This window comes from Physcomitrium patens, chromosome 3 (assembly GCF_059467195.1).
Source record: "Physcomitrium patens ecotype Gransden chromosome 3, ASM5946719v1, whole genome shotgun sequence".
In the NCBI taxonomy this organism is placed as follows: Eukaryota; Viridiplantae; Streptophyta; class Bryopsida; order Funariales; family Funariaceae; genus Physcomitrium; species Physcomitrium patens.
In genome coordinates, this window is record NC_143412.1 from 16447279 (window position 1) to 16466320 (window position 19042).

Here is a 19042-nt window from a genome sequence, read left to right on the forward strand (position 1 = left end):
ATCCACTGAAATTTCAACTGACAGTACCAATTGAGTCATCAAGATTTAACGAGAAAATGAGAGAAAGCTTACTGCATTGCAGAAGCAATCGAAATGCCACCAGCTGGAAAATTCAGACCCGAGAGACTCGAACACAATGGCAGTAGCGATGTGTGCCCGGTGATTGGCACCAAGCACTCCCGAATTCCAACCATTGAACAAGTTCTGTAGCAAATCATATATTTGTAATCCAGAACTCGGCACCTGGTCAAGGGCTGAAGTTGTGCTTCAATTATTGTGTTGAACCCAACACAATAATTCTGGTAATCTTGCGAGGAAATTCACTTTCTCTTAAAGACTCACATCGTGATTGATGCAAGTATTGTCATAGGAGACTAAAATGGCTGAAGAACGCAGTCTCGATCGCATGCGGAACATACCGAAACAAAGTTGTTGAAACTGCACCGAAACTGGGATGCACAGACATCTTTTACGTCACGAGGCATTGAATTCGAAGGTTGGATGAGCGAAATTAAAGAGTCGAGAGCGTTGAAGATGAGGCAGCACGGAGGCTGGAAAGGAAGAAAGAAAGGAGCAGGAGGAGGCGAGTGGGAGGGCGTCGGGGAGGGGCAGGAAGACATGGGGAGGGAGAAACCGTCCACTACGAGGGACGAGCAGCAGCAATAAGACTTGAGCATGAAGATGATTCCTAAAAGTTCGTAGTGGAGATGCGGGGGTAACCACGTGCCGAGTCTGACGAGGGCTGAGAGTCAAGTCACGATTACCAATCACGAGGTGCAGACTCCCCTCAAAAGTGCCTGCATTCACGCTTGGGGTACAGCACCATAATCATGCGAAGAGCTGGCGTTGGCACGGCAGACGACCTGTAGGAATGTCCAGCACCACGACAGACTGGGGATTGGCCCACCCCGGAATCCGAGCGGACACCCCAGCCCCCGCCCCCCCTAAGATGGTGGTGACTTTATAATGCTAAAAACTCAGATGATTATGGAAGGCATGCGAAACCTCGGGGGCTCAGTCACCTCCTCCAAGCGCCCCCCTAAGATCGCAGCGAAGGGCATCTTGCGAATCTACCTACTATTATTTTCATACCTCAAGTGGATCATGCAGCGCCACTTCCCAACCCAACAACTTTTCAACCTTGGTAGCCTAATGGTGCTGTTCCAGGAGCACCCGCCCATAAGTGCCGTGAGTTTATGAACACTTCACTCCCAACTCTCTGCTTCTCTTACGGGTTGGAATCCGCTAACGCGATTATAGCAGATGTGCCTGATTGTCCGCCTGAGGTTTGTTGAACCTGAGTCAACGTTGAAGCTGGGAGCGCATTTCGAAAGCGATTCTTACGGTGCTGTATGATAAACTCGTGGAAAGCAAAATTATAAATTGACGAGCGAAACATGCCGAGTTTCGGGGATTTTTTCAGAGGATGGTACCACGCGGTATGCATGATTCGCTGACGAGAAGGGGTGGCAATGGTATTCGATGCAAAATCGCCAAAACAAAGGGCGAAGTGAAAGGTGGTATTGGGGGGAGGTGGCGGTGACGACGGCTCGATGAACGGCAGATTGCGATCGGTATCGGAAGTTGGGGGGGGGGGGGGGGGAAGGTCCGATGTTGATGGTTGGAACTTGGGGTGCGGTGGGGGAGCTGGTAATAATGAAGTTGATGGGAGGCTTTCGAAAGCGTAATGTAGTGCGGATGGCGGGGGAGGGAAGGAGGGGAGTGTGATACACCCACGGAGCTGCAGCTTTCAAGCTCGAGAATAGCAGGATCCGACGTGGGACCAAGGCAAACAACAAGCTAACGCTGCCTCTACTCGAATCGCCCCGCGGAAGGAAGGTCGCCCGGGGACCAGGATGTGGAATTGTAGTTTTCACGACCTCTGACCGGCGTTACATCCGAGTGATGGGATGGGACGGCTGGACTGACGACGCTGCCTCTTGTTCTGGTCCTTTCCGGTTGTGCTGCAGGAGTCATGCCATGGCATCACACCACCCACTCCTTTCACGCCAACCCACCGAGCACCCCGAGAAGCACCACTGAGGGCCATACCCTGTCGCTTTTCTCCCGCGAGTCACCCATTTTCTGTGAGGAGCCAACAACCATTCCTTTCGCGTTCTGTTTCGTGTAGTTCACGGGCCATCAGTAATATACACGACCTGTGGTTGTAGGTTGACGACATCATAGTACCTCCGCCCCTGCCCTTGTTATGAGGCCACGTTGTGGTTTTCGCATCCGTTTAGTACCGGTGATTTTCGCAGTTTTCTAGGCAGTGCGCTGATTTGTAACAAGGGCATTTCAGTTGTTGAAACCCCCTTCCCCAAACAGTGGGACGGTGATGCCATACACATCTATGGAAATGCGAGGCTATTATTGCAGGAGAGATCAATTTGGCAATTGTGTGCAGTGGTAGAGAGGTTCCTTCAGGTGTTCCAGTGGAGTTGGCTTTTCCCTCTTCGACGCTCTCCCTGTTACGGTACTGCCTCGGTGTCTCCAGTGTTTTTGTGATGTTGTGTCAGCTTTTGACATGTGGTCACGTGACCCCTTTTTAAGAAGGTCAACGAAGGACTATCGTACCAGCCTCAGTAAATTAGGGTTACGGGGTTAAGGGGGAAGAATAAGAACGCATCATCGACATAATATTCACGTTCTCAGGTCATGCACCCGATGGTTGCAGCTATCACTTGTCACCTGGCATTTTCTGCATTAGGGGTATTTTCTTTCTTTTTAGGAGTGAATTATTAACATTACTTTGAAGGATATTTAAGTCTCAACAATATAATTCCTCCCCTAGTGCCCCGCACCTTAGGGTTGTTACGATGCTGTTTGTTTTAACATGAGTTTGAATGACTGCTCTATGATACAGCTGGTAACCTCCTCTGTAAATTTTTACGGGTGGTCTAACGTCTGGGATTTTTCCTTCAATTGCGATCAAGTGAAACCTTTGAAAGAACCGGAGTCCTACAGTACAAAGATTAAAGATTAAAATTTCTTTCTTGTAAGCAAGGAGCTGTCCGACTAGCAAATTCTTTTATTGGAGAACTTAAAATGTACGGATGGTTAAAAGTTCGCTCCACGTTCATTTTGAGAGCACTGTCTCAATAACACGAGATTTTATGCTCTTGATTTTAAAGTGTCTCTCCCCGCATTGGAACATATTCAAGCATCTGTGATGCTTTTGTATGACTCAGGATCTTAACTACAGGTCCAGGATCAGCTAGTGCCGAAGAGGATTCTGCAAGGCTCATGAACTTTAATTAGAAGCTCATTGGCAGTGTTTTATAATGCTGAGATTTCCGAATATCAATTTTGATCGGGGAATTGAACGCATTTCGCCCAGGGAGTCAAGTGGTCTCAGGAACGGGATCTCATTTTCGCAAGTCTGCAATCTTAGAAGTCAGGTGCTTTCATGGCTGTATTGGGTGTTCAGAGGTGCCCTTAACGCTAGCTATGATTCTGGAATATGGAAGTTCTGGCAAGATCATGGTTTATCAGTGACGTGATAGGGGAGCACGGGCGCATCATACACATTGAAATAGTGGGTCAGCGTAGGATATATTTCTTTCATAGAAGGTGAGATAACATTCATGTTGGGGAAGGAGAAGAGCAACGGCCTAGATTTTATGTTAGTAAGTTTTGGTGAGACATCTGGGTTGAGACGGGGGCTCTTCAATGACGAGTCGAGGTCTGTCCACATGCTCTTTTAGTCTTCTAGAAAGTCCAGATTCACACGCCGAAAGGGCAATTTATTGAAGGCGATATTAGTATTGTCGTTTTTGACGTTATTGTAAATTCTTTGAAATTTTATCGTGTACCTGTAATGATATTTGATGACCTTTATTGATCAGCCTGTGACATCATGTGTGCTTTTGTAAGAGAAAATGATCACCTACTACTTATGTACCTTATATTGAGCGTTAGACCAAATCTTTACCAATTCATCTGCTCTATTATTTGACATAGAAATAATCGGGAAATACTTGAGGTCAAGTTGAAGCAAAATTTTCTGCAGGGTAGTGATAGTCAGGAACATTTCTAGGAGTTGAGGATATCCATAAGTTTTGATTTGGTGACAAAGTCCGATGTCTTTTGTTTCTGACAGAAGAAACAGAATTCTATTAGAAGTCGAAGTTGTGTGATGATCCGGAATTTTTAATTATAATGAAATGTAAAGTCTTTTTGGAATCTTCCCTTGTTCTTACCTCCGTCCTCATTCATTGCTAATTTTAGAGTATGTGTCGAACAGTTCTAGATACATATGGAGGCGCTGGAGATGCCAAAAGAAAGGCGGATGAAGCCAAGTGGTACAAGGTGCAAACCTTCAATGGTAGATCCTGCTGCTAGTCATCAACATGTAAGGCTACGCATCAACCTCCCTATCTCGCCTGCAAGATGTTTTCCTGGCTCTAAGAAACGAGCAAAGTCCACTGGTACATCTGTCAATACACACCATGAATCAGCCATTTCGGATCTTAGTGACCACAAGTCTGGTGATACCGAGTCTACTTCACCTGCTCCTGAACACCAAGACTTCTCAAATACATCTTTGAAAGAACTTCGGGTAACTTCGAATCGCTCTTTTTCCATGAAATCCCTTTGATAGGAGTTGACTCATTATTTTTGTGCATCTGAAAGTGTCAAAGAATGAGTTTCGACTCAAAGGTCCGGAGTTTTACCATTACAGGTAACATTGTATTGAGGATGAATCCGCATCGAGGATCTTATTTGCTATGGTTGATCGCAACCGATGATAGGATTTTTTCCGGCACATGGATATGTTATTTGTACCTTTGAGCAATGTTCCCAAGGACTCATTCAGTTCGTTGCATTTATTTGTTTGGATTTCTTTGTTGCAGTTTATTAGGTTGCTTTAATTCATGAATTGTTGTGTTCCTTTGGTCAGGAAGATCGACTTGTCATCTATCGTCACAATAGTTATTTTTTTTTATGTAAAACAGGTGTTGGAAATCGAGGCTTCACGCACAACTCATGTTTGACCCTCAGACAAGTTGCTACACCTTGTGCAACATAGGAACTTAAGGCATTTGTGTCACTTTTTCGGGTGCAGAGACGATATGAGTCCAAGTTTGGCACAGTTGCTTTGTCCAACAACAGCGACTACCTCAAAAGGAAGTTGTCTGGTCAATGTGGTGTGTACCATTACTTAGTTATGAAGTTATGTAGCTCATGATCTAATTATCTTTTCACTACATTGTACTGAAAATCACTGCAGTTGTAAGGAAGCATGAGTCTCAAGTGTGGAGTTTTGTGTCTATAGGTCCATCCCGCTTACGGAGAACAAACCTGGATCATGATGTGACAATTGACAAGTCTCCGAGGAGATCTCCCAAAAGATCCCCATCGTCCAGGAGACGGTATTGGTGCCTATCACGGTCACAAGTGTTTTCTTTTTCTTTTTCTTTTTCTTTTCCCTCATGAAACATGGATTTTGATCTTTGTTTCTATTGGCCTACTCCACTTAGGCAGTCTCTAATATTTCTTACGCTGCTTCTTCTTCGTCGACCGCGTATTTACATTGGACATATACGCTTTTCTGGGCGAGTTCATCTTAATCTTCATAGTGCTTGAAACCGGGGCACTATCTTTTGGCGTGATTGGTTGCAGAAAGGTGGAGAACGTTTTAGAACCAGTTGCTCGAAGAGTGGAAGCTGAGGGAGCGGTAGAATCAGAACTCGAGGTTGCCGATGCCGGAGATGATGATTCAGAACCAGATTATGATATGCAAGCTGGGGATGCCTTCACTCCTTTGAAAAAACAACGAAGTGGTCGGAAATATGGAGGCGCTACTCAATGGACTAATCAAGCTGAAGAGATCCGGCGAATCGTCCGAAAGAAGCGGCGCAATAGAGCGTTTCCTCCACAGACACTTGTTTGGGCTAAACTTGAGGACCGTCCATGGTGGCCTGCAAGAGTACGTTGATTGTGTAGCGTGTTTTGTAGTTTAAAACTGTGAGATAAGTACATGCTTCTAGTGCATTGTCTTGTCCTCAGCTCAATGAGGAGATGTGTTTGTATTACAATCATTGTTTTATTGGTTGCGCTTGTCTGCTTTTATCTTGTTTCATTCTTTGTTCAGATTTTATTTTTTCTTATTTTGATTTGGATCCTTGCATCTTGTTGCTATCTTCAGTGCCATCAAGATGGCAAGCTTAGTTATATGTTTTCTACTTTAATACGTTTTGAATGGTTGGCTACCACCTAGTCATAAGCTTGCACAGTATTTTGAGCTACATATCAACCTAGTGACATTTCTATTGGTGGACTTGATGTCTTTCCGATTTTGACTCAAATACATGTGAACACCGGAGTTTCTGTGCTCTTAACGGTGTCTTTTAGTTGATGTTTTTGTTGTTGCCGTGTCAATACTGAGTATGAATTCATAATAACCATTTATGAGACAGTGTATTGAAGTTTTTTGTCGCTGTGACGTACAGGTGGTTAACCTTGAGGAGCTGCCAGAATCTGTGCTAGAGTATGTTCATACCTCGGTTTTATTTGTTGAAGTCGCATCTGTTCTGCAGAACGTGTGCATTAGAAGCATTGTGAGGGTAGTTGGTTTGATCATAGATAACTTGCTTTTGCCCGAGTTGTATCCTCACTTTTTCTTAGTGTGGTGATTTGTAGGAAGAAACTTGTGGGATTGACATGCGTGGAACTTTTTTGTTTACCGACGACTGATAAGAAGCGATTGTATGTGACTTACTCCTCATTGAACAATCTATTTTTGGACTCTTTTTTTTATCTTGTAGGGCTTTGTGCAGGGAACGACTGATTCATTCTCGAATGCTTGGTTTTTTTTTATAGTGCATGGTTAGAAAGGGAGAACTTGACCTCGTACAAGAAGTTCCAGAAGGATTTCAATGAGCAGGTTGGATACCTTATTCTCGTTCCATCAACCTTGTCGGCTTTGTGTTAATTGGATACTTGTGTTTGATACATTGAAGTGACGTTTTGAAGCTAATCCTAGTAGAGATGTAGTGTTAATTTAAAAATGTTAAGTAGTTATTTTTAGATTGAGACGACCTTACTGAATTTGCCAATGGTTTTTCCACGCGTCTTCAGAAGTTCCCTGAGCGGTTTGAAGACAGAAATTTTCAGTTGGCACTGAAAGAAATCTTCGAGGAATCAAAACGCAGACGAACTGCAGACATCACAGCAGTAGAAACGAACTTCTTTAGCGACGAGAGTGATTCATCCATGGAGCTGCGTTCATCCAACACTTCTTCAAGTGATAAGGGTGGGTCGGAAGCTTTTGTACCCCTGGGTACAGAGAAGATTGATAGAGAGGGGAAGCACTTAAAATACAAGGCGGAGATTGATCAAGGGAAATTGAAGCAGATAGGAATAAATAAAGCGCAGATAATGAAGGCGGAAGACTTGAAGCCAGCAAGAACTGTTTGGCCAATCAAAGGGGACGAAGATCAAATACTCTGGAACTTAAAGAAGTCGAAAGGCAATGGTGGCGACATGAATCATAAGAGGAAGAGATTTCTCATGGATAAGCATCTGAAAGAAGATTCACAGTGTTCCTCCGACGAGGCTGAGGATGTAATGATGTCTGATTCTCTACCGAATAAAGCAGTTAGTGGCTCCAAGTTCAATCGGCAAAGCTATGGGAAGAAGCTGAGTAGAAGTCTCTCACTTGCTGGGGACTTGGTCAAAGTCGACAAGGATGGGTCTCGGAAACCCAAGAGGACTGGTGAAGACGGGGTGAGGAAAAATTATTTTCCGCCAACATTGGTATAAAAAGCAGGCAGTGCCTTATGGTTGATCACACCCGTGTTTTCAAACAGTTGGCATCCTTTTAATGCTAGTGTGGGGCGATTGCTAGTTTAGACGGAGCGTGATTATGAACATAATATGGAGAATCATACGTCTTGGTTATTGTTCAACGTTATAGTTTTTGATAGTGATAAAATGAGATCCTAGTGAATGAAGGGAGTACCTCTTATAAGTTTTGAGTGTCCTTTAAAAGTTTTGTGGGTACTTTGTGGACAGTATTACTATGACTGTGAGGTTTGCGGCATAGGTGGTGAATTGCTGTGCTGCGATCTTTGCCCTCGTGCTTATCATCTGGAGTGTTTGATGCCTCCTCTTAAGGTAGCTTCCGATTACTTCTTTCTATTTTTTTGCTGTACAGGTCAACCCTTGATTATGCTGCACCTGCTGATTCTAATGGACGTAACAAATGTGATACCACGGATGAATGTTGACTCAAACAAATGTTGTGCATGTGATTTGTGTGTGTGTGAAGCGCACTCCTCCAGGCAAGTGGGTATGTCCAACATGCCGCGACCGATCAGGGGTTATGAGATCAGTTGGCAGTTCCTTGGCTGACGTAAGGCAGCAAGCTAAAGTCAATTGTGTTAAGGATCCTTCAGCAAATGCTGACTACAAGGTACTTTGTATTTACAGGGTCTAAGCCTATCACATACTGTTCGTGAAGAGATTCGCATGAGCTCAAATTCCAATTTGAATTTTTAATGGATGTATGGTTTTTGTGATTATAGTTAGTTGGACGTAAAGCGAGCTTAGTATGAGTTTAACAGGTATGGCGAAAAGAGAAGCCCGTGGTGCCCCCGGTCATGTCACCAAACAGTCTTTCCAAGAGAACGAGAGAGGATTCGGATGCAAGGAGGCGGAGGAAGCGTGCGAAATCTAGGGGAGGAGAAGATGGTCAGAGGAGGCTCAACTGTGGCTATTGTGGGGTCGAGACTTCTGTGTTACGAAGTTCTGGTTTATGTGACAAGTGCCACTCTGAAATCAGGGTGGGTATTGTTAATGAGAGTCCTTCGAATATCGCCCCTGTGGAATGCGTGGAAACAAGGCTAAAAGAAAAGGATAACCAAGTAAGTTTCTTGACAGAGGTTTCACATTACTAGGGGCATTTACCTTGTAAATTAACAAGTATGTTGTTCTTGATTGTCCTCGCCTCAGGAGCACATGTAGTGTTATGATGAGGTGCGGCTCTGTCAAGCACAGCATATATTAATATCTTTTCTCCAACTCAATCATTTTGTTCAGAAATCTGGAAGATGCCGTACATGTGAAGAGCCAGGTGTTATAATTAGCTGTGAGAACTGTTCTTGTGCCTTCCACAAGGAATGCATCGTTCATGATCTGCGGGTGCAATGTGACTTTTGCAAAAAACACACACACAATATATATATATATATATATATATATATATATATATTGCTGCTTCTTTACTAGTTTTGGTTTAAAATCTTTGGTTAGTGTTCCCGCTACGGAGAGCGTTAGTCAGGTTTGTGCTCTTGATTAATGAATTGGGACGAGGGATACCGGTTGTGGCATATTTTGGAGACAGCAATGGAGGAGGATGGAAAGCTATCTTTTTCAAATTAGTGCAAAGTAAATGTTCATTTTGTTTACTTTGTGCAGAAGACCCCCAAAACCCCATGGTTTTGCTCTAATTGCATTTCAGAAGGCGATCATAAGCTTGGGGATGAGCAAACTTTTGATGCTTTATCTGCCGAGGTCAGCTTTTCATCTATACAATAATTAGGCTTCAGAAAGTATCACTAGGGTTACTAAAGTAAATGATCAGATCGAATTATTTATCTCAATTTTGCTTAAAATATATTTCAGAGAAGCGCATCCAACGTTAACGACCGACTGGTATGTCTCGAAATGATCTCAAGCAGGTACATTGTGTTCTTGGTTGTCGGTTTACAACCGGTCAGGGTTCGCCTTTACCCAGATGTATTACTGAGATGAAGAAAGATAGGCAACTGAAAGTTGACACTCAGGAGGTTGAAGAGGAGAATGCCAATGGCTCCGTGTCAAGCATACTTGAAAGACCTAGCGATGGTGCAGTGATAGAATGGAAGGTTGTGAAAAGAAAGCAGGCATCCGATGTGGATCCAATTGGTGCAGCTCAGGTGGCTGTGCCGATGGACATAGATTCTCTGTCAGGTATTTCTGCTGGAGCTGGTACAGTGGTAAATATGCAACGCAAATCAGCCGACTCGAAAGAAGAGGAACTGAACGCTAATATATTTGTGTCAGAGAGTGAAAGTATTCCAGAGAGAACATCTGCACGGGCTATCACTGAAGATAGATTATCCTCTAAATTGTCAAGTAACGGTGCAATTCAAGCCGTCGAGGGTCCTTCCTTTGTGATTGAGATTGGCGGCCATGATATGAATTTGAATATCCAGTTGCCGCTTGACAATGTTGCAAAGACTGATGGAAATGTCACAAGCAAGGACATTACATGTAGAAAGCTGTCGAATTTCGTATTAGGGCAAGACGAAGAAGTAACAACCAAGATCAAAAAAATTGAGAGTGGGAAAGACATAGCTGGAGATGTCGTTGTGGAGAAGAAAGGAAACACAGGACCTTTGTGTGACAGCAACACTTCTGGCACTGCTGAACAAAGGGGTCAATCTTCACGAGTGGAGTTTCTTGTGAAGTGGCGAGGTAGGTCCCACATACATAACGAATGGGTTAGTGAGAAGAGGCTGCAAATCATTGCAAAACGAAAACTGGAAAGGTTTACGACAAAAAATGGGAGAGCTCCCCAAATCATTCTGGATGAACAATGCTTAAAGCCGCAGCGAGTATTAGCACGCAAATCAGGCAAGAATGGCTGTTCTGAAGTATTAGTGAAGTGGCACAGCGTGCCGTACGATGAGTGCACTTGGGAAAAAGAAAAACATCCTGTTATTGCTGAGAAAATTGAGCTACTTAAAGTTTATGAGCATTTTGAAGCAGCAGCAGTCGCAAAAAAGACCAATGTGGTGGCAAATGATAGCCGTCCTTCAGAAATTAAAGAACTTACCGAACAGCCAGAGTGGTTTAAAAAGGGAGGTGTGCTGTACCCTCACCAGCTGGAAGGTTTGAACTGGTTGAGGAAAAGCTGGTACCAGCGCAAAAATGTGATACTGACAGATGAGATGGGCTTGGGCAGGACCAGATCGGCATGCGCATTTCTATCTTCCCTCCACCGTGAGTTTCATGTAAACGGTCCTTGTCTGGTTCTTGTGTCTCTTTCCACTATGCCGAATTGGTTGGCAGAATTTTCTATATGGGCTCCTTTCTTAAATGTCATCGAATATCATGGTTCCGCGGAGGCAAGGGCTGTGATCCGGGAGTATGAGTGGTATGCCACGCATACTGGAAAATCAGGTGATGAGGGAAAACATCCAGATTTCCAAGCATTCAAATTTAATGTCATGCTTACACCGTATGAGATAATGATTGCTGATTCAAGTCAGCTTCGTTCGGTTCCTTGGGAAGTCCTGATAGTTGACGAAGTTTCCATACTGAAAAAATTTGAAAGCAAGCTCTCTACACTCAACACATTTAAAATTGGCCACCGAATCCTCTTGAGGGGCACGCCTCTTCAGAATGATCTGGATGAGTTGTTCAGCCTTCTCAATTTTCTTCAATCCGAAATATCTCTTACTCGGGGTTCATTTGAGCAGAAATTCGGCCATTTGAGCACGTCTGAGCAAGTGGATAAGCTCAAGAAACTCGTTGTGCCTCACATGTGTGAGTTAAATGAAAACGACATGCAAGATAAACTCCCCCAAGCCGAGCGGGTTGTTGCTGTTGAGATGACGCCTGCGCAAGCAGAGTATTACCGTACTCTTTTAACCAAAAACTATCGGCTGCTAAGGCAAGCAGGTGGTGGCAGGCCAAGCGACCAGAATCAGACTTTGCTGAATATTATGATGCAACTTCAGAAAGTTTGCAACCATCCATACCTTCTTTCAGAAATGGAGCCAAAAGCAGGAGATGCCAAGCTTTTGCATGAGATGCGCATTAAGACATCTGCAAAGTTGACACTTTTGCACTCCATGTTGCATCATTTGAAGAAAGGAGGTCACCGTGTTCTGATTTTCTCGCAGGTGACAAAGCTTTTGGATATTCTGGAAGATTATTTGTCATTTGAGTACGGTCATCAAAGCTTCGAGCGAGTAGATGAGTCAGCTCCAATGACTGAGCTGCAGAAAGCTATCTTTCGGTTTAACCAGGATCAGTCCCAGTTTGTGTTTCTCTTGTCCACACGCTCATGTGGATTTGGCATTAATATGGCCACAATAGACACGGTCATAATTTATGATTCAGACTTCAACCCTCATGCAGACATCCAAGCCATGAACTGTGCGTGCCGGATTGGACAATCCAAGACTCTACAGATTTACCGTCTGGTCGTTCGTGCAAGTGTGGAGGAACGGATTCTTCATCTTGGAAGGAAACAGTTGACGCTAGAGTATCTGCGTGCAAGTACATCTGGCTCTCAGAAGGAAGTTGAAGATATTATCCGATGGGGTATTGAGGAGCTTTTCGCAGAAGATAAGTCTGAAGAGTCTTTTGCTGTGTTTAATGGGGAGAATAGTGCTCGTGATGAAGTTGGAATGAAGCGATCAGGTGAGAAATGTGAGAATTCAAGTGTCCTGGATTTAGGGAGTGAAGGCAAGTCTAAAGAAGGAATCGTTGTTCGAGATAAATTTCAAAAGAAAGTAAACGTTGACAAGGTGGTCTGGGATGACTTCGCAGTCTCCCGATTGCTAGGCAGGTCAGAGCCAGCAACTGCCAACGTAAAAGTGGCTGAAAGAGACCAAGACGGTGACTGGTTGGGTTCTATCAAGGTGGGTAGCGTCCCTCGGATAATTGCGACGCTATTAAGTGCATGTTGATGAGGAACTGCATAAGGCTAGAGGCCGCCCTGATGATATGTTGAGACTCCTCATTGGAGTATCGGGAAACGTTGTTTGAAGTTAAGATTGTGCTTCCTTAGATAGGAACGTTATAAAGGTTTTTTCGTAAGCTACTTATAACAAGTTTTCGTTTCGTCGATTTTGCAAAAGAATCTTACAATTATCTATACCGGCGGCGGATTTGCAGACCTGGACCTGGAACGTAGTGGATGGCGTGGTGCAAGTGGCCTGTGGGGAAAATGCTGCAAAGGATATTGAAATTGCTGAAAAGCCCATTGTTTCTGCTGTTGGGGAGCAGAACAAGTGGGAGAAATTTTTGCGAGCAAGGTACGAGGAATTCGGTGCCTTAACTTTTTCGAACGTGGAAAGTGAGCTGCAGTAAATTAGGGGGTACTATAAGTAGTGATTGAGTTATATAAACAGACACATTCTGTTATGCTCATTTTTTATTATTGGTATTGGCATTGCCGCAGATGGGAGAGGTTACAAATAAAAGAAGGTACACAAGGCCGTGGAAAGCGGGCACGGAAAGATGTTTTCCACAATGAGTCTATGGTTTTGAAATCGGTGCAGGATTCTTCTGATGTAAGTTTACATTTCAAGAATTCACCTTCTAGCATTCAACAAGAATGGCGGCATAATGTATATTTTGTAGATTTGAGTTAGGTTGACCAAGCTTTACTTTCATACTGTGTAAATAATATTCATGAAATTCAGATCGGTAAAAATTATTGCATGCAGAATTCGGAGGCAGAGTTGGATGGAGATCATTTATCTGAGTCTGTGTCTAAGTATGGTCCTCTCTTCGAGCAGCTGCGGTAATACTCCTTCTTTATTGTTCTTTTATTGTTCCGATTGTTTCATAACTTTCTGAATTAGACTTCTCCAATGTTCTAATTTGGAGCCTGCTTCTAGCACCTTTTGCTCTTTTCCAATATGTTTGAATTGTCTATATGTTTCTTTATTTACAGTGGAAAGTTTCGAGCCAATGATCAAGTTTCAAACTTAGGGGATGACTTTCAGCTAAACCCTGCAAATGATGGGAAACCTCTCAATACAACTTTTAAGGCTCCAGCTTCTGCATCTCCCAATCCACTTGCATCATCATTCTTTGAAGTTGCTACTCATGATGATCATCCGGAAAAATGGAAATCCAACTGTCATGATGACCTCTTGGACGGCTCGGCGAAATCCAGCGCCGCTCAAGTTCCTGTCACTATTGATCTTGAAGACAAATCAAGAACGATGCCTTCCATTTATATCATCAATGTAGAGCAGTCAAGAAATGGTAATGTGTCTTATCCACATAGGGTTTATACTGTTCCAGGAACACCAGTGGGGCCAGCAGGGGAGCAATTACCTTCCACTTCGAAGTATCTTGTTCCTTTTTCACTGCTTTCCAAAGAACAGATTGACCCTGATTTGAGTATACTAAGAAAACGATTAGGCCGATGTTCGCAAAGCAGCTCGAGTTCTCAAGCCATTCGACCGCTGTTATCACCAGCAATTACAGGAACTTGCGGCCAACATGGAATAGGCGGGCACACAACCATTAGATCTGTTTTGTTTGACGGAGTAGCTGGATCAAGGGCTCCTCGAGCAGGTAGTGAAAAGCGTGTCTCTGATAATCCTGGAAATAGAAAGCCTGATGGTGAAGTGCCACCACTCCAACCAGATCCCTTCCAACGGCCTCATATTAGAGAGGATCAAAATTCTGTTATGCTGGTACGTCACATCCAAAGTAAACATTGCTAGCTGCATAACATTAGTAGCTTTTGTGGACATATTTACCAAAGAAAAATAGGATCCATCATCACTGGTTCTTATGGACATAAAATTAACGAGTGGGGATTGGTACTAATATTTTGAGCCACTTGTGGATGTTGGTTCTGCATTTGGTGGGTCAATGTCAATCGTTATTGAGTAGTTTGTCTAATATTAGTGGTGTGTGTGTGTGTTGTAGTCGACTTCTGAGCTTCCTGACGTCCCTCACGCAAGTTCCATAAAGGACGCTCGGGCTGCAACGCGGTCGATGAATACGCCTGAATTACTCAGACGCATTCCCAATAAGAAAGGTGGGAACATATTACCTCCTGCGTCCACTGATGGAAGAAGTTCCTCTCAATTATTATCAAATGGTACCTTACCTAATGTTCTGAGATCAAAGCAATCGAGCCAGGGATCGCCAAATCTCTCTATGTCTCTTGGTTTGGGGGGCTTAAACCTAACTATCCATGACCAGGCTTTACTTGTAAGGGCACGAGCTAACCACGATTCCCGAAATTTCGCTCGGTTACACAACAAAATGGTTACTTCATTAGGGGGTCCCAGTTTTTCAGGTGGTTTTGGAGATGTCACTGGAGTTCACATGGGGGAGACCTCATTGGCTTCTGATACTGTTGGTCATCATGAGGGAAGATCCTTAGGTGGGGCTTTAAGTTTCCCAAGTTGCTCGCAAGATATTGTCGGCTTGCATAGTGTGCACAAGCATGAAATGGGAAAGGAGAGTCTACCTTTCGGAGAAAATGATGCCAGGTTGAAGCATGGTTCACAAGTTGAACCTTGGACTGAAGACGAGCTTGATTCTCTGTGGACAGGTACTATTCTCTTAGTTCCATTGTATAGGTTTTATTGGTTGGTTTCTTTTGAGTTTTCGTGCTCTTATGCTCATAAACATAATTTGAGATGTGGTAATGTTGGATCTTATCTGCTGACATTGAGACAAACAATTGTATTGTGTATAGGTGTACGTCGTATAGGCTGTGGCAACTGGGCAGCGATGCTACTGGATCAACGTCTGGTTTTCCACAAAAGCCGTACTTCCCACGATCTAGCAGAGCGTTGGAGAGAAGAACAATTAAAGTTGTTTGGAGCTCCACTCGCTGAGATTGAAAACAAGCCCGTAAAACAGGGTTACAGTCCTTTGTCTGGTAGAGAAGATGGAATTGGTCAGAGATACCGAGATCACGCTTCGGCTAGTAAGGAAGGTGCAGTGAAGGAAACGAAAGAATGTGCAGAGAGTTTATTTTCTAAGGAAACCACAGACTTGAGCGGTACTCTGACGGTCATTAATCCCGGCTTAGGAGCTACCTTGGGGGAGTTCGACAGGAAGCAAGTAGTGAAGGGTCTGCGGGCAGTAGGTTTGTCGCATTGTAGGTCATCTAACATGACGAGCAATCCAGCTATTGATAGTGTGGAGTATCCCAAGGTCCACGAGCCATCCTCTTCTCTGGAACTAATCAATTCTGTAAGATCCCAGGGTAGTTCTGCTCGCGAGGGCTGCAGTGCGACCAGATCTGAGTTGGCTATGGAGAGTCATACCAACGAATCTGAGAAGTGGGAAGGAACTACTAGTCGAAGACGTACTGATATCGCAAAAGAATTGTTGCGGCAGTCGCAGCCGCAGAAGACGAATTTGCCTGCCTCTTTTCTGTTAAATCTCTCATTCAATCAATCAACTGATGCTCTGGAAAAGCATTCGCAGGAGTTGTGGGACCAACATACTCTGCCATTGCTTCCACAGGTGTCAGCATCTGGCTTGGGGTTATTGGCGCAGAGCCCTAGTGGAGCGTTCCCTCAAAATGCTTCGTTTAGCCTGCAGATGCAGCAACCCAATTTTTCACCCAGGGGATTTCATGATTCAAGGGCTTCTCTATCATCTACTTTTGCGGAGCTAGATAAAAGGAGGTTGAAAATAGGACTTGGACCATCCAAAAATTCAGGCGCTATACGTTCAAATGAGGCCAACCAAAGCATGCCTCATGGGTTGCGTGAGGCTTTTAAACCTGATCAACCCCCTCCAAAAGCTGCAATAGATTCTCCCATGATCACCGCTGTTGCCCAGGCCACCTCGTTCTTGTACAAAGATTGTATTCCCTTTCTGCCGCCTGTTGTGCACCCTGGCCCCCTGCCCACACCTCCAAAAAGAGCGGAAAGGAACAGAAAAAGATCTGCTGCTGCGGAGGCTGAAAGTGGGCGTGGCACCGAAGCGCTTGCTGGAAGAAACGAGCTAAATTTTTTGATGTCTGGTGTTGATGCCACAAACCCCTCCCTTTCTTCATCCTTGCAACACTTTGCATCTAGTTTGAATGCGGGATACAATCCTGGAGGTCAAATCGCTAGTGTTCCTTCTATCTCATCATTCTCAAAACGCCATGTTGATTTCTCCGCTTTGCCCTCTTTAAACTCACCTGCCCAGCTTTCTTTCTCTAGATCCTCGCCTGCCTTGGAAGAGTGGATGTCTCTGCGCAATCCATCCTCATTGCCTCCATTAGCCCCGACTTTGAATGAGTCTGTTACGGGTGGATCGGTGCGGAACTTTCATGCACATAGCAATGCCCAGGTTCTGGACTTCAAATCCATTGGAACCAACATCGTCTTCTCAGCCAAGGATGCTAAAGACGGTCGCCCTCAAAATTCTAACTCATTCTCTGTTAACAAGCACTTGCCGTTACTCAGAAAAGGTGACAGTGGATCCAAAGAAGCTGCCCATTTTAGATGTAGAAAAGAAGCACTTACGGGGAGGCGCAAGGCATGCGGTTTGCGGCTTGCAGTAAACAAGATGCTCACCCACGAAGGGTCATCTGACTCCCCCCACAAGCATCAACAAGATGGCAGTCTGGGATTGCGGTTGCCCTGTTGGATGATAGCTGCTGACGTCAGTGCCAAGAGTCGGCAAAATGCATCTTCTAAAGCATCTTCAAAGCACATAAATGGCGACTCCTCTAGTGAGACAGAATCGGATCCCCGAATCCGTGGTGCAGGGATGGCAGGGGACGACGACGTATCATCAAACGAAACAGTGTCGGATGATCGGACGCAGTAGAAGGTAGGCAAGATTTAAATTTTGACTGAGAATTTAGGACCTTGTGTTTTAGGCATGTCACAAGTGAACACTCTTTTAAGAACTTCAAGGACAACCTTCATTCCAGTGCATATGCCTCACCTATTACTGTCACCTCTGATTTGACTGATCTCCAATGTGTGCTTGCTTCAGAGAGTAATAGGTAGTAAGTAGATCACCTTTCTCTTAACCTGGGAGATGACAGGAAGTATTTGTTCATGTAATTTGATAGTCGTTAATTGTAGTCCTAGCTCTTTCAAGTCTTTGAGAATGAGCTTGTACATATATGTTAAAATTGTGCACAAAGACGAAGCTACTATGTGCTGCTTGAAACTTTTCAGCAAGTTCGTCGAAGTTTGACGAACAATTTGTAGAAAGGGTAGTTTAGGAGATGACTTTACTGAAGTGTAAGGGGATAACTTTAGAACAATGGTTATCTAGTATGTGCATCAGCAACCCTGAAATCCTGTTCCCCTCTTAGTTGTGCTTGTAATTACTTCGTGTGGGAATTTTCTCAAAAATATCTTTGAAACAAATAACATATAAAAATTTATATAGATTATTATTTATTTTAGATACTAATAAATAAATAATATTAAAAATATATTTTCTTGGTCAATAATTTAAAATTTTCTAAAAATTATTAAATGAATTGTCATTCAATGTGAATATTATATAAAACAACTTATCATCATTTAATTAGCATAATCTTTTATCTACGATTTTATTTTTTGATTTTAATTAGTAATTGTAATTAGTATTTTAAATTTAATATAAATCCTACTGTGCTTAAATTAAAAAGACATAAATTCAAGAAATAAATAATAAATTAAAATATTATAAATAAATAAATAAATATGTCACATTTATCTCATCTATTTTCATCTAATTCTACCTACTTAGACAATATAGATCTGTATGGAATGTTATAAATAATAAATAAAAGATGTATTTTTAAAAAAATAATAAATCGATAGCTTTAGAAAATATATTTATATTTATATATATATATATATAAATATAATTAATATTTATATATATACATATAAATATAATTAATATTTATATATTAGTATCAAATATCTTTAAAAAATAATGATTTTTTTATATATATAAAATCAAAATATGCAAAAAATAATAATATTTGTACTCATTTTTTTTGCAAAACTACCATCTTCTTTTATAGGAGGAATGTAATTAGTATCAAGACCTTGAATCAAGCAAACCTTACATTTTAGTAGAGATGGGAGAAGGGTTGGGAGGAAGATAGTGGTTGAGAATGGAGTATGGAAATGGGAAATGAAGGACATAGGATAAGAATGGGATTGGGGACATGGGACTAGTATAATTTGAATCATTTAGTGAGAAGGAGAGTGTAGCTTTAACAAGTTCCTATTTTTATTATAAATTTCATTAAGACACATCAAAAATTTATGGCCCTCTATATATTACACTCATATTGATTAAATTTTTATTTTTTTTCTATTTC

The 19042-nt window shown here is 42.8% G+C and overlaps 1 protein-coding gene across 7 annotated transcripts; it reads left to right on the forward strand.

Moving 5' to 3' along the window:
- The first annotated feature begins 1620 nt into the window (after positions 1-1620).
- LOC112279485 (protein CHROMATIN REMODELING 4) lies at positions 1621-17848 on the forward strand. 7 transcript variants are annotated; one of them, XM_024513972.3, is made up of 21 exons: positions 1621-2476; positions 4247-4561; positions 5069-5150; positions 5279-5375; positions 5626-5932; positions 6456-6493; positions 6631-6711; positions 6826-6889; positions 7084-7731; positions 8020-8121; positions 8276-8419; positions 8571-8870; positions 9424-9519; positions 9687-12420; positions 12550-12641; positions 12898-13037; positions 13184-13295; positions 13452-13528; positions 13682-14435; positions 14674-15307; positions 15455-17848. In XM_024513972.3, exons 2-21 carry the CDS (start codon positions 4259-4261, stop codon positions 17533-17535), a joined length of 8886 nt encoding a protein of 2961 aa, XP_024369740.1. In that variant the 5' UTR covers positions 1621-2476; positions 4247-4258; the 3' UTR covers positions 17536-17848. The 7 variants fall into 7 exon arrangements, with proteins under 7 accessions (XP_024369740.1, XP_024369734.1, XP_024369737.1 ...); XM_024513966.3 differs by having other exon boundaries at positions 9687-12641; XM_024513969.3 differs by having other exon boundaries at positions 9427-9519; positions 9687-12641.
- Positions 17849-19042: the final 1194 nt, after the last annotated feature.

What these genes read in the sequence shown, in the direction of transcription:
- LOC112279485 (XM_024513966.3), top strand. Translation starts at nt 4,259, where the DNA reads ATGGAGGCGCTGGAGATGCCAAAAGAAAGGCGGATGAAGCCAAGTGGT. An exon ending in TCCCCATCGTCCAGGAGACG is followed by an intron (nt 5,376 to 5,625) that starts GTATTGGTGCCT and finishes GATTGGTTGCAG; the next exon opens with AAAGGTGGAGAACGTTTTAG. An exon ending in CGGTGCAGGATTCTTCTGAT is followed by an intron (nt 13,296 to 13,451) that starts GTAAGTTTACAT and finishes TATTGCATGCAG; the next exon opens with AATTCGGAGGCAGAGTTGGA.